The sequence below is a fragment of the Symsagittifera roscoffensis genome, chromosome 9, assembly GCF_963678635.1.
Source record: "Symsagittifera roscoffensis chromosome 9, txSymRosc1.1, whole genome shotgun sequence".
NCBI lineage: Eukaryota > Metazoa > Xenacoelomorpha > Acoela > Convolutidae > Symsagittifera > Symsagittifera roscoffensis.
The window spans coordinates 4220868-4234969 of NC_087070.1; the positions used below are offsets into that span (position 1 = coordinate 4220868).

At 39.0% G+C, this 14102-nt stretch overlaps 2 protein-coding genes across 2 annotated transcripts in view; one reads left to right on the forward strand and one right to left on the reverse strand.

Annotated features, from left to right (window-relative positions):
- LOC134854429 (uncharacterized) overlaps positions 1–14102 on the reverse strand; it is a 227818-nt gene that overhangs the window by 111618 nt on the left and 102098 nt on the right. The window lies entirely within an intron of this gene.
- LOC134854489 (persulfide dioxygenase ETHE1, mitochondrial-like) lies at positions 6804–13468 on the forward strand. The gene is made up of 4 exons (XM_063870758.1): positions 6804–7222; positions 7356–7592; positions 9900–10120; positions 13234–13468. The coding sequence occupies exons 1-4, from the start codon at positions 6874–6876 to the stop codon at positions 13264–13266; spliced, it is 840 nt and encodes a 279-aa protein (XP_063726828.1). The 5' UTR covers positions 6804–6873; the 3' UTR covers positions 13267–13468.

Here is a 14102-nt window from a genome sequence, read left to right on the forward strand (position 1 = left end):
TTCATCAGACATGCTCGACTGGCCTTGACACCCGAAAGCGCCTCTTCATGGCGGGGATCTTTTGAGTCCGCCACTGCATCCCAAAATTGAGTACAATCCGACTTGAAGTGTCCCTCCAAATTACAGAAGAAACACCTCGGACCATATTTCATGATGAGCCCTCTGACGTACTCTTCGTGATCCTCGTCGGTTGCGTCGACGTCCTCGACGTCCTATGACTCTTGGTCTCCGATTTGGACATTCCCTTGAATAACACTTCCTCTCGCGGCTCGACCTCGGAACGCTCCGAGGTCTCCTCCGTCCTCTCAACTTCCTCCCGCTCGAGGTCCTCACTCGTCTCAAAGTCGGGTCGAATAAGTGTCCGCTCTCCTTCGTCAAAGGGGTCCACAAGCGTTTCGCTCGCGGTTCTGGCCTCGGCGCTCCGCCCTTGATCGCCATCGAGGTTTTTCTCGCTCCTTAGTTTCATTTCGCTCACTGAAAGATCTGGTTGACCTTTAGTCGATTCGGTTTCGGCAAACACGTCGGAGGCGCTGCTAAACGAGGACTGGCTACGCCTAGTTTTAAATTTTCGCGTGCTGCCCTTGCTCAGCTTGGGAATCTTAGTAGTCGATCCTAACGAGTCCCTGCGCTGCATACTTTGTGACAAATAACAATATTCTTATTATTTAATGGCGATGCACACGTACCGCAACAAGTTCAAGTTAAATTACTTAACGCTGCCTCTTCGATCTCGTAGGTATCAAAAATGTCTCTTAGACTTCTCAATGACAATCTTAGCAACTCAGCTAAAGTTACACACAGGGCCTGCTCAGTATTGATATAATGCTAACTCAACCCTGTTGTTTAGTATAACAGTATCACAAAATTTTCACAAGATATAATCAACACACAAAACACAATCGATAATCAGATAAGAATATCCTACAGGTGACAGCGACCTTTCGTCAGCATCAATTTATTGCCACACAATTTATCAAGTCACTGCTTTGTTAAAATCAAACAATCTTTGGTAAAAAGCAGTGATGATTCAGAAACAGATCAATAAAACTTAGTCTTAAAGAAAAAGACTTCCCTCAATCGGAACGATCCGAAAGAACGAAGCCCAGGACACAGTCTTCTCGAGTGAGTGTGTATTTGCCTAATAGACCCACCGAGGTCTTCTTTTAGGTGTCCTGCGATTGTCCGAACTTTCCTATTAAGTAGCTCAAGGCAACCACACAACCAAAATCACAATCAAAAAAATTTTTGTTCGGGTACTTACGATACACCCGACCTAGAATCCAAAGTTGATCACGAATTTCCGGGTCAAAATGGGCTTCTATGATCCTAATAAGCACGCCTAATATCCTAATATGATCTTAATTAAATGGATATTTTCCGTTTCCCAAATTGCCACAGGTTTCCTCAAGTTTCTAACAAGGAAGGTTGTTAGAAGGTTTAAGTCACTCCGAGGGTTACTTCGGAGGGTTGTTAAGACACTTAGCCTACCTCGGAGGGTTACTTCGGAGGGTACCTTAATCACCCAAGTTACTTCGGAGGGTCCCCCTAAATTTACTAAGGAGGGTCAATAAGATGCTTAATATGCTCCGGAGGGTTACTTCGGAGGGTACCTCCAAAATTTTCAAATTTCTGAACCTCACTTAGAAGGGCCTTCAATTAACTTCAGGAAGCGTCAAAACAAGCTAAATTCTCTATGGGGGCTGTTTTAACTTCTTTGGATGATCTCGTGGAAATTTTCCACTAAGGAGGGTTGCTAAGGGGTTTAGCTGACTCCGGAGGGTTGCTTCGGAGGGTTCCCCAAAAATCAAGAAAAAAAGGTTATGTTACCGCGATAAAGTCTCCAAAAGCAGTCCACCTGACTTGAAACTAGGTTGGCTGACACGGTCAACCTTCCCAGTTGGATAAAAAGGTGTTTTGATAAAATTTTCTGCCGCTCGGAGGGTTACCTGTGATTTGGACCCTCCGAACCAACAAATTCTAAAAAAATTTTCTTTTCCGAGTTTATCAACCCAAAAACGATTGCGGTCCGAAAAATTGGTCCAAAACGTCGACTTATGGTACCAAAATTATCCCGATCGGTTGGCTAGTCTTTGAGAAATTGCCAAAAACGTGTTTGTCCAAATGGGCTTTTTTCACCACCTATGTAGTTTCTGAGAAACTTTTTCCGCAATTCCGATTGAAAGTGCCTAAAGAAAATTGAAACGAGCGTAGTAGCCCTGCACGGCACTGGAATAATGCAAAAAACCGGACCAAAATTGGTTTGGAGACAAAAATTTGGCCAATAACTATCAAATTTGGACCCTCCTATTCCTTCCTTTTCCAATCCTTAAGTTGTTAGCTCTATCCACGGCTCTAATCGGAAGGTTACTCAAGAATTTTTCTGGCAGCCGAGCACGTTATGCTAGCACGCTCCTAAGACAAAAAATTTTATTGCTCTAACTCTAAGAACTCAAAAACTCGATCCCCAAAACAGATTGACAAAATTCAGAAAATTATCGAAATTTTGACCGAAAATTTTTGGTTTCTTCCAACTTTTACTGAGTCTTTTCTCACGCGGTTTCTTTAGTTAGGGGGATCGAACTACGTAGCTATTCCCTATATAAAAGCTTTTTGCTGTTCGGAAAAGCTCGGAAATCCAAAAATTTGGGGGTCTATAGTTTGTCAAAAATCTGTAATTTTCGACAAAATTTGGGTGTTTCTTGGGTCTAAATAGGAGATAAGTAATATATAGTAAGGACAATAATCTATTAGCAGTCGTTAATGAATATTACTATACCCTCTTTTGCACCAAAATACCCGAATTAAGACCCTTAACTGGGAAATTTGTGATCGACGGAGGGTACAATCGGACCGCGCCAATCGTGCCCCCCACCACTTAAGTTTTAATGAAATAGTACCCGAACGATACTAAATTTGTTTCAACGATACCCAACAGTCGTTTTGGATGTTGTCCCTATGTCCCTGTTGAGTGTGGAACACGTCGGTCAGCTTGCCACTCTACCCTCCGGTCACCGGCAAAATCACCATTAACGTGCTTAAATACTCAAATTACACTCAAGGGAGGGTATCCAACCCTTCACCAAAACACACAATCTTTCAATCAGAAATGATATAGATCAATCTGAAACAACAACAATTAGGAAGGTCAGATCACATCTCGTCCGAAAACAACATATAAACTGTCACTTTATGTTTTTATTGTTTTTGGTCTTTTTTGGATTTTTTTATTGTTTTTTGTAATTTTTTGTTTTGAAATAAATTTGTTTTTGGCTTTTTCTTGGTTATACACTATTTTTGTTTGTTTTTACGCTTTCTCTTTATTTGTTTTTGGTCCTGGGACCTCGGGACAAGCGGGCTCTAGATTTCCCACCTAACCCGCCGGCCCCCGGAATTTTCGGTGTTAACTAAGTTAAAAAGCTAAATTGTACTAGACGGAGGGTACGCACCTTCCCCCTAGTACAATAACGGTCATTAAGGCCTCTAACTTGGGCATACGCCCGGAGCGGAGAGTTCGTCGCTGAAACGCTTGCTGATCATGATGGTCTCATGCCTTTAACAGGCCCACCCAGGAGCGCCATTAAAACGTCTATGTAACATTCGCCCAAATACTACACAGCGACGGAGCGTAGAAAAAGTTTCTATTAACGACTGGCAGGCGTCAGTTACCTTAATCCTACTCGTATTTCACCGTCTCGACCTTGCCAGTTGATTTTCTGGTCTGTTTAGGGCTAAGTAAAAAATTACTATTTTTAGGCCATCAGTCAAACGACTTTTGATCAGCTTTCGCTTATATGCAAACACAACCACATAGCTGAGTCTCGGATCCTCAGACTACGTGATTGCTATTAAAAACACGGCTCGAACAACCAATTTTAATATGTTTTTGTGTGACAGTTCTATATTAAATCCATTGGAGATGGATTGACCCTTTCCTCTTTCTAGCTACTCATATTCTAAAATATCAAATTACACCGGTGTTAATTCAGAGTTCTACGACATCTAAGTAGCTACAAAGTCAGTTTTATATAGTCCCTTTACATAAAACAGTCTCTGGGGGACCAAGCCTCGCTCCCGTAATCTTCCTGAGATAACGTTCTAATCTCTTCCAATTTGTGGGACGGGAGGGTTCCGTGGAATATTCCTTTCCAACTGAAGCTTCCTTCTCCACTAATATCCACTGCTAAGAGTCTTATCGTGTGTTGTTGCCACGATAAGAGGCTTCGTGTCTTTTGTCTCTTGTGCGATCGTTTTCCACAATATTTGTCGCTGTTCTGTTTTTTCGTCCCTTTCAGTCAAAATGGCTGTCTTTTCGTACTTCTGAGAAATATTCACTCTTCAATCGAAATTTTGAAAATAAAAATTCTAGAATATTCCTACCCTCCTTCGCAATACTTTTTCGTTACTAAGGCCTTTATTCGTTTTCTTTTGTGTCGCCGGAAGGTTGCGCTGTGCCTATCTGGCAGAATGGCACATAAAGGAAGGGGCTCGAGTGTGAAATCGGATAAAATCCGAGGTCACGGAAAAGAAATTTTAACGAAACAAAATATTGTTATTAATATGCTATAGTTATTATATAAATCAAAATGTTGCATGACAATTTCCTGACTGGATAGGACAAAAGAAATTTTAATCATAAGCTTCAAAAGCGGATATTTAAGGTGCAGGTATATGAAAATTTTGATTGCTGTTCAGCGATAGTGTGACGATTTTATATAGTGGTGAACATTGGGATGTAGATAAACTTGAGTCTGGTGCAAACTTCTGTAAATGACCACTGGCACTGTATCTTGAGCAACAATCGGTATTCTGGGGACTCACTGACAGGCGGCAACACGCGATGAGGACATCGATCTCGAGTCCGGGGAGTATGTGCCAGTCGGTCATATTTGGAAGTTTGACCTTGAGGAACACGAAATACGTAATTTTGGGAGGAAATATAAATTTTCAAAATTTCGAATGGAGCCTGTCATGCTAAACTTTCTCGCGAAAACTGAAAATCTCAGAAATAGAAGATCAGAACATCCGATTTACAATCGCGGGAAAGTACTTGAAAAAAGCAGCGGGAAATTGCTATTCGCAATTTCCAGATACGAAATAAACGCGAGTAGAGCCGTCTTATCCTGATATAGGGAGAGAAACGATTGTGAAAGAGGAATACAATTATTCGAACCGAACTAGAGTGAACCCTCAGTGGTGTGCCAGTCGGTCATATTTGGAAGTTTGACCTTGAGAGAAGCAAAAAACACTTGATTTTGGAGTGAAATTTAATTTTTCAAAAATTCGAATGGAGCCTGTCATGCACGATTTTCTCGCGATAACTGAAAATCGAAAAAGAGAATTCAGAACGATCGAGTGACAATCGCGCGAAAGTTGCAAGATAAATCAGAAGGAAGTTGCCATTCGCAATTTCCGAGACAATAATAATCTAGAGTAGGGCTGTCCTATTTGAAATAGAAGACAGAGTGTTCCTGAGAACTGGACAATTATCCAACTGGTCAACTATTCGAACTGGACCAGAGTGAACCTTCGGTGGAAAGGTGGACAGCTTGAGTGTCCCAATGGTCCACATAAAACTGCATTCTAGAGTACGAACTTATTCCTGTTGTTGAAACTAGCAAACATTAAACTCATTTAGTTACACTATTTAATTCTTGAGTTGCTTACCGACTTAATTACTCCCAATTCTTGAGCGTGCTACAATGTGAGTACCAATTTAAATTTCTAGAGTGTGTTTTATAATTGTTATGTTGAGGTAAGGCGAGTTTTAGGTTGATCCATCTGAAATGGATCAAAGTTCCACTGTCTAATAAAAAGTAACTTAACGGATTGTTCCGACCCGGTTTTTAACGGCGTTCATGTATTTTGGGTATCTAGAGACCTAAGTATGGGGACGTTCTTAATTCTAGAGTGGGGGATATTTTAGTAGTAGCCTTTAAGCTGTAACCGGTCGTAGTCTCATGTCACAAACGAACCGAATTGGCTCCGACTGATTTGAGGTAGAAAAACACAAGAGATAGTGTCCCTGACTCTTGAGCCAATGGTTATAGGGCCTATTTTTCTTAAGCCTCATGTGTGACTGCAGTAGACGAATGTTACATGGAAAGGTGGATAGCTGGGGTGTCCCTATGGTTCAGACTAAAACTTCATAACTAGAGTCAAAACTCATTTCCCTTATTGAAACTAATTAGTATTAAATTTCTCAAGTTATAATACTTAATTCTCGATATGCTCATTAATTTAGTTACCTCTAATTCTCGAGTGTGTCAACATGTGAGTTCTCAATTTAGTTTTCTTGAGTGTGTTTTATGATTTTTATGTTGAGATAAGGCGAGTTTCAGGTTGATCCATCTGAAATGGATCAAAGTTTCACTGTCCAATAAAAAGTAACTTAACGGATTGTTCCGACCCTGTTTTTAACGGCGTTCGTGTATTTTGGGTATTTCGAGACCTAAGTATGGGAACGTTCTTATTTTCTAGAGTGGGGGGATATCTTGGTAGTAGCCTTTAAGCTGTAACGGGTTCTAGTCTCATGTCGCAAGCGAACCGAATTGGCTCCGACCGTTCTTGAGGTAGAAAAACACGAGAGATAGTGTCCCTGACTCTTGAGCCAATGGTTATAGGGCCTATTCTTCTTAAGCCTCATATGTGACCGAAGTAGGCGACTGTTACATAGCTTTACTTTCCGTCGGTATGTACTTCCGGGCGAATGTTACATGACCAACCCGGCCTTTTATAACTTGAACCAAACACTATTCACTACCTAATTAAGACTATAAAAAATAATATAGAGGTCTTAATAAGAGCTTTTGCTTATATTTCATAACGTTTCAGTTAATGGTGAGCGCTTCAGGCGTTTGATTTCGACTACATCGAATGCTGTTTTTATTCGCTAAACAATTACGGTACTTAAAATTTAGTGCATGCAAACCCAATTCCCGCTGTTTATCAAAATCAGCACGTTTCAAGAGAACAATCACGACGAACATGGATTCTAATTTTATATTCAGACAGTTTTTTGAAAAAGAGTCATCGACATTCACTTATCTTCTGGCAGATAAACCTTCAAAAGAAGCTGTTTTGATTGATCCGGTGCTGGAAACTGTTGCTCGTGATCTTGGTCAAATAAAGGATCTTGGTCTCATTTTGAAATATGCTATCAACACGCACATGCATGCAGACCACATAACAGGAACTGGCAAGTTGAAAGAAGTTACAAGCACAGGTGAATGTTAAGCTTTTTCAAATAGCTATGTTTTTGTCCGAGAGATCATCGACGCATTTTTTTTGTTCTCATTAATTTTGAACGAGAAGTATAGAAAATTTGATTTCAAGGAGTGGTTTATTTTTATTCACAGATGCGGATAAACCTTGTGTTTCCGTCATCAGCAAAGTTTCTGGGGCTAAAGCGGATGAGTATGTATCAGAGGGATCTAAGATCCAGTTCGGACCATACTTTCTGGAAGTAAGAGAAACTCCTGGCCATACAAATGGTTGCGTGACTTATGTGGACCACCAGCACCGAATGGTTTTCACAGGAGACGCTCTCCTGATCAGGGGTTGTGGCAGAACTGATTTCCAGGAGGGTGATCCAGGTGAACAAATTGATTCTCTTTTCATTTTATTTATGGAGCGTCATAGTAAAATTGAGTGAATAATTCCTGTTTGATAAAAGTGGTAACAATGAGAAGTCCGGCCACTCACCTGTCTGCCTGCATATTCTCCTAGTCTCTTCTTTTTTTACCTTATCCCACTTTCTATAACCTGGGGGGGGGGGGGGGGATGATTATTGACCCCAATTTTTTTTTTATTTTCTCGAAAACTACTCGTCCAAATCTGAGATTTTGGGTTCAACGGATAGAAAAGGTTGTTGGAAGCTCTCCTGTATAAGCGGCTACGCCCAATTGTTTTTTACTCAAACAGTTATGGCCCTCAGAAAAATCGAGTTTTTGAAATTTTGAAACTTTTAGACTATTCTCGATAACTATCCTCCTAAATCTGAGATTTTAGTTTCAATCGAACAGACGGGTTGTGAAGAGCTCCTCTGCATTAGCGGTCACGCTCAATTTTTTCACACAAAAAGTTATGACCCTCAGAAAAGTCAACTTTACGATTTTTGACCGTTTTTTGAAACTTTTCGATTTTTCTCGCAAGCTAGCCTCCCAAATCTGAGATTTTGGATTCAATGAGTAGAATGGGTTGTGGGAAGGTCGGCTGTCTAAACAATTTTGCTTAAATTTTTTTTACACAAACAGTTATGACTCTCTGAAAAGTCGAAGTTTTGACTGTTTTTTGAAACTTAACTTTTCTCAAAAAGTACGCTCCCGATCTGAGATATTGGTTTCAGTGTGAAGAACGGGTTGTGGGAAGCTCCATTTATTAAGCGGTTACGCCTATTTTTTTAAACAAAAAGTTATGACCCTCGGAAAAGTCAAATTTTCGATTTTTTCAACCGGTTTTGAAACTTTTTGGCTTCTCTCGAAAACTACCCGCCCCAATCTAATGAGCAAGGTTTTCAGCATCTTTCAACCTAACAAGTTCTTTTTAGTTTTTCTCAAAAGTTTAGTTTTTCTCAAAAACTACTCTACCGTTTTCCAAAAAAAATGGTACCAATAAGAAGTCCGCCAACTTCCCTGTGTGCCTGCATAATCCCCTAGTCTCTTCTTACATTACCCCACTTTCTACAGACTTCGAAAAAGTGTGTGTGTGTGGGGAGGGGGTTATTTTTTACAAAAGTTTTGGGATCTTTACATTTTCTTGAAAGTTTAAAGTTTTAATAGGTAGAACGAGTTGTGCGAAGCTACCCTGCATAAGCGACTACGCTAAATTACACAAGAAATAATGACTCGGAAAACGTCGATTTTTTTTTACCGTTTTTGAAACTTTTTGACTTGTCTCGAAATCTACCCTCCCAAATCTGAGGTTGGTTTAATGAGTAGAAAGGGATGTGGAAAGTTCCTCTACATAAGCTGTTACATGGCTGAATTTTTCACACGCTCCATTACTTCCAATGGTATTGTGCTTTGTTTGACGGGGTGAAAAATCAAAATGCATTCGTTAATGTTAATCTTACAATTAATTCTTTGCATGGTTTTGTTTTGGCTTGAGGATTGTTTTCCGTTGCCATCTGTCTCCCAAGTTTTTGATGAGTTTCATTTTCTAAATTTTCAGAAAACTTTCCAAAACAAATCGACGAAAAATAAAAAATTTATACCATCTTTTCCCAAATTTTTCCCCGCCATTTTTTTTGCTGGTCGAAGTTAGAGTTGAGCCAAAAAAAATGCCGTTTTCGTTCCTACCGTTCGAGCCGCGATAGTGTCAATCGTGTCGAGCAAGTTCTTTGAGTGACTCACTGCCTCAGTCTTCTCCAGTGCCCCGTCAAACAGGTATTCCAGTCCTCGATTCGCAGGTATGACCCGTCCTTGATTCACCCCGTCAAACAGGTATTCCAGTCCTCGATTCGCAGGTATGACCCGTCCTTGATTCACCCCGTCAAACAGGTATTCCAGTCCTCGATTCGCAGGTATGACCCGTCCTTGATTCACCCCGTCAAACAGGTATTCCAGTCCTCGATTCGCAGGTATGACCCGTCCTTGATTCACCCCGTCAAACAGGTATTCCAGTCCTCGATTCGCAGGTATGACCCGTCCTTGATTCACCCCGTCAAACAGGTATCTCCAGCTTTAGCTGGCCTCTAGTTAGTTGAGCGGGTTGCAAGTTTGACGAAAACTTACAGCGGAGTTTTTGAATTCGAAGAAGTTAAACTTCTTAAATGGGTCAAAAATTAAGGTTTGCTATGAATGAAATGTTGCTGATGCTATGTTTAAAATACTATCAAATAGGGAAAAATTTCGAGAATTTTGAGTTTATTATGAGTTTCGAGGGTGGTTTGAATATTCCAGGCGTTCTTTTTGACATGGTCCACTCCAAAATCCTCTCCCTGGACTCAGACTATTTGATCTACCCTGCTCATGACTACACAGGGAGAAGTGTCTCAAGTGTGGACGAGGAAAAGAGGCTGAATCCGCGGATGACTAAGACCAAAGAAGAGTTTGTTCAGTTCATGAATGAGATGAAACTGGACTACCCCAAGAAGATAGACTTGGCTCTTCCCTGGAACAAGGTTAATAAGCTTTTTGTCATAGTGCTAGAAAAAATACTGCGAATTGCTTGCTTCATCGATTTCTTCTTAATATACCTTTTGCTGTTCCGGTCACTTCAAAACAAGTTTAAACCATTATGTACTCTTGCGATAGCAAGTGTGTTGCAACAGGTATAATATATTTTTTCCCTGTTAGTAACTGTGTTCACAGGTCTCTTCTCCTGGTCCCCTGTGTTGAAAATACTGCAGCAGACTTATTTTGAGCATGTAGGCATTTTGAATGTCCGCCCTCTTCACACTAGCTAGCTTGCGAGAATAGTGTATTAGTACGAATCTTCTTTTTTCCAACGTAACTCGCAAATAGTTGTGCGCATTTGGTGGCACTTTTCCTCAAATCACGATCTGTAGCATTTAAAATTTCGTAGCATCTGTTCTCTGCATTATTTGTGACTAGTGATTTGTGAAGCGTCCGTGTGGTTAGTGCGTGAGATTCATAATAACTAAGTCGAAGAATCGAATCTGATACGTTCCAGAATTTTCACTTATTCGAGCCTTATTTCTATTTTTTTCTTAATTCACTTTATAGAGCATTTTTTTGTCGTTTTCTTGCTAGTGTTTGCAAAGCGCAGCTTCGCCTCTGTATCGAAATTTGTTTTCACGTTGGAACTAATTTTACCAACTCAATATGTTAAAATTTCGTTTTTTTCTTTGTTTTCGATTCAATAGCTCTCGGCCTAGTTATATCGGCTGTGGCCTCATTTTTCGTCGTTCCAAGAGCGAAAAAGTTTTTGTGTGCATGTGTGTGTACTGAGAAGAAGACGACTAAATAACGTTTAGTTAGTTTGGAAGTCTTTTTTATTTTCCTTAGAAGGTTTTTTTTTTAGATATTTTCGGCTATGTTATCTCTTGGTAAGTTTTCTTTTGTATATTTTCGAAAAGTTATTTGTTTTAAATTGTGCTATAAGTTGTAAAAAGAATTTTGCTTCATTTTCGTTACTGCCTGCAATCTTTGAGTCACAGTGGCTGAGTTTTAAATCTCACCGAAGTTTGTGTATCATCTTTTTTAAAGTACCAACTCCGATTTTGTAGTTTTTTTTTGTAATTTTTTTATCTAAGTTATCTTTGGTTTAAGAGGTTTCGGCGTACAGTTGCCTCATTATGCGTCTTTTGTTCGGCCAAAAAAATTCACGCTGAGTGGATTTTAGAGTTTCGGGACACCAACCAAGTATTGTCCGTTGGTTAGACCGCTTTGTTTATGTTTTTATATTGCTAAGTTAAGCTCGTCAATTGTCCTTCTCGATATGTTTCTTCTAAAGTGAATTTTGTTTGAGGCAAATCGAGATATGATAATTTGTTGAATGTTTTTTTCTTTCATCAATTTTTGCACAAGCGAGCGTAGTGTTATGTTGTTATTTATGATTATTATTATTATTATTATTATTATTATTATTATTATGGTTTTGTGGATATGGCACTGAGATGTGATCCCAAGATTTAGAGCACATCGGGTTGGCGCGACACTTTGAACACAGGCAATTAAAATTCCATGAACAAGGGTTGTCGACTTTTCCGTTCTCGCACAAAGAAGTTCCTCATCTGTTTAACAGTTTATTTTTCAAATGTCTTTCTTCAAAAAAATCGATCTTCTACAGGATGATATTAATTCGAGATCCTGAGCTGCATCAGGAATCTACTTTTTTTCTTAGCCTAATCGCAAATGAAAGTGCGCACTTGGTGGCACTATTGCTTCATTGGATAATCATTTAAATGGCATCTGTTTTTTCGACTTTTTTCGTGGCTAGTGTTTGCTCATTTTCAAGCGACCATGGCAGATGGTTAGTGGTTCGATTCGGCGGATAGCAAAACTTTTATTTTAAAGGCATATTTTACCTCTTCTTTGTTTATTTAACTTTATCTTGGCTCGTGTTTTTATCGATTGATTTCTGGCACTTTTTAGCGATCTTCCGCTATGCTGTGCTAGATGATTTTTTTTCGGTTATTAGATTTTTTAATTTTGAGTTTCTCTCAAAAATCATTTTTTTTCGGTTCAAATGGTTTCAGCTCAAAGTTTGTTGGCTCCACATCACTGATTTTTCTTGTGCTGTGAACAACTTTCATTGTAGTTGCAAGTGTTGTCCCTTGTTGTTTAAGGTGGGACTTGAAACTTTTTTCAAATCGTGTTTTTTTTTTGCGGCTCAAATTAAATTGTGTCTGCTCAAAGATTGTTGGCTTTGTTTCTTTTCGTAAATTTTGTTCCGTTGTTGCTGATTCAAAATTTTAGCATGTTTTCCTGGAGTGAACTTTATCGAGACATATGAAAGTTTAAATGGCCTACGCCTAGTTTTTATCTTCAAAAATTTTCTTTTTTTGTTTTTTATGTTTTTCTTTATGTTAGTGTTGTATCGCAAGTGGCGCGAAGCTCCGCTTCGTCTCTGTGTTAAACTCCCTTTTCAGAAAATTTCCATTTTGATGTACGTCGCGAGTTTTTTTGAAATGTATAATTTATTTACAATTTGGTTTAATACATTCTAAGTTATTATTACATGCATTGTGGAGTTTTGTGGATTTTGAAGCTCCTGATTTTTTTGCCACTTTCTCGCTCGAGCTGTAGCTTCGACTCTGTGTTGAATTTGTTTAAAGGAAGGCTATTTCCGCTCTCGAATAACAAAATTTCAAGTGGTGCGAAAAAACGTGCTTGGCATTTAAAAATGGATTATAATGTTCAGAATTCGCAGCGGAACTTAAAAAAACTGTGCATTTATCCAGTTTTCTGGAGTTGGATTCATTTATTCGAAAAGTGTCAATCATAGAAGATTTTTTAAATTTAGCTGTTGAAAAGGTCTGTCATTATTTTCGGTTTCCCTGAGTTCATTGACACATCCAACTGTTTGTTGGTTATGTTTTAATGTGGCGAATGTTTCTCCCCATATTCTTTGAAATTTAATTCTTTTGATACAGTTCTTGAAAAATTTGTTTCAATGCAGTGGTTTTCGTCACAATTTCACAATGGAAACTTTGTAGTAAAAGTGAATATTGATTTATAGAAAGTTTTCTGCGTTAAGGCGGACGTTTGAGTAAGATCAGTAAAAAAAGATCAGTTTCATGTTGATGGAGTGATTCGTTGTCTTTTGCAGGTTTGTGGAATTCAGGAGCTGGTCAATCTGTGAATGGGAATTGCTATAAACAACCTCACGTGACAACATTAAAATTGTGCTTATAATCCGGACATATCTATACTGACTGACTCAGCCACATTGAAACAATTGCTGACCTGAACCGAATTAAAATAATGAGTTAGTTTTTGTAAATAGACTTGAAAGTTATTTGTATTATTGCCTTACTTTTCTACTAAATCGAGTTTCTTTGTAATTAGTAAAATGAATAATGCAAACACTCGATGACGCATTGCTCTGTGAAATGAAAAATGCTTTGTGATGTTGGCATTCGTTCAAAAAATCTTATCTTCGAAGTATTGTCCCGCTCACTTGTAGATACCAAATTTTGTCAGCTTAACTAAAGTTCTTAAATGGTCATTTCTGGTATCATATTAAAATATTTAAAAAGTTGTCTGTCGAGAAACACAGGGGGCAGAACTTTTTGCTATTCACACTCAATTTTGGCGAAGAGCAGATAGTTAATCCTCATTTTTTCGATGAACTGTTGTAGGACAATATTAATTATTGAACAGACTTTAGAAGTTTTTATTTTAGTCTGCGGGTTTATCATGCTTATTGTTCCGACTTTCGATACGAAAGTAACGGAATATTTGTGCTCGGGGTGGGTTTTTTTTCTTCAGACAAATTTCGACTTTTTAACTAGCCATTTTTGGCGGAAATTCAAACCGCTTTTCCGCTTTTGTTAATGCTTTGGAAATTTCCCGATTGCTTTTGCCGCTTTCGCATCGGCCGTTTTCGCATCGGACTCCTTGATCGGCCGTTTTTTTTTTCATTTTCGCTTTAAGCTGGTCAATACTCTGGTACCAATGGGAAATTGTTAACAATTC

Excerpts from the sequence above, each read along its gene's own strand:
- LOC134854489 (XM_063870758.1), top strand. The coding sequence starts at position 6,874 with ATGCTGTTTTTATTCGCTAAACAATTACGGTACTTAAAATTTAGTGCA. Across the intron at positions 7,223-7,355 it reads GAAAGAAGTTACAAGCACAG|ATGCGGATAAACCTTGTGTT; the intron begins GTGAATGTTAAG and ends TTTTATTCACAG. Across the intron at positions 7,593-9,899 it reads TTTCCAGGAGGGTGATCCAG|GCGTTCTTTTTGACATGGTC; the intron begins GTGAACAAATTG and ends TGAATATTCCAG.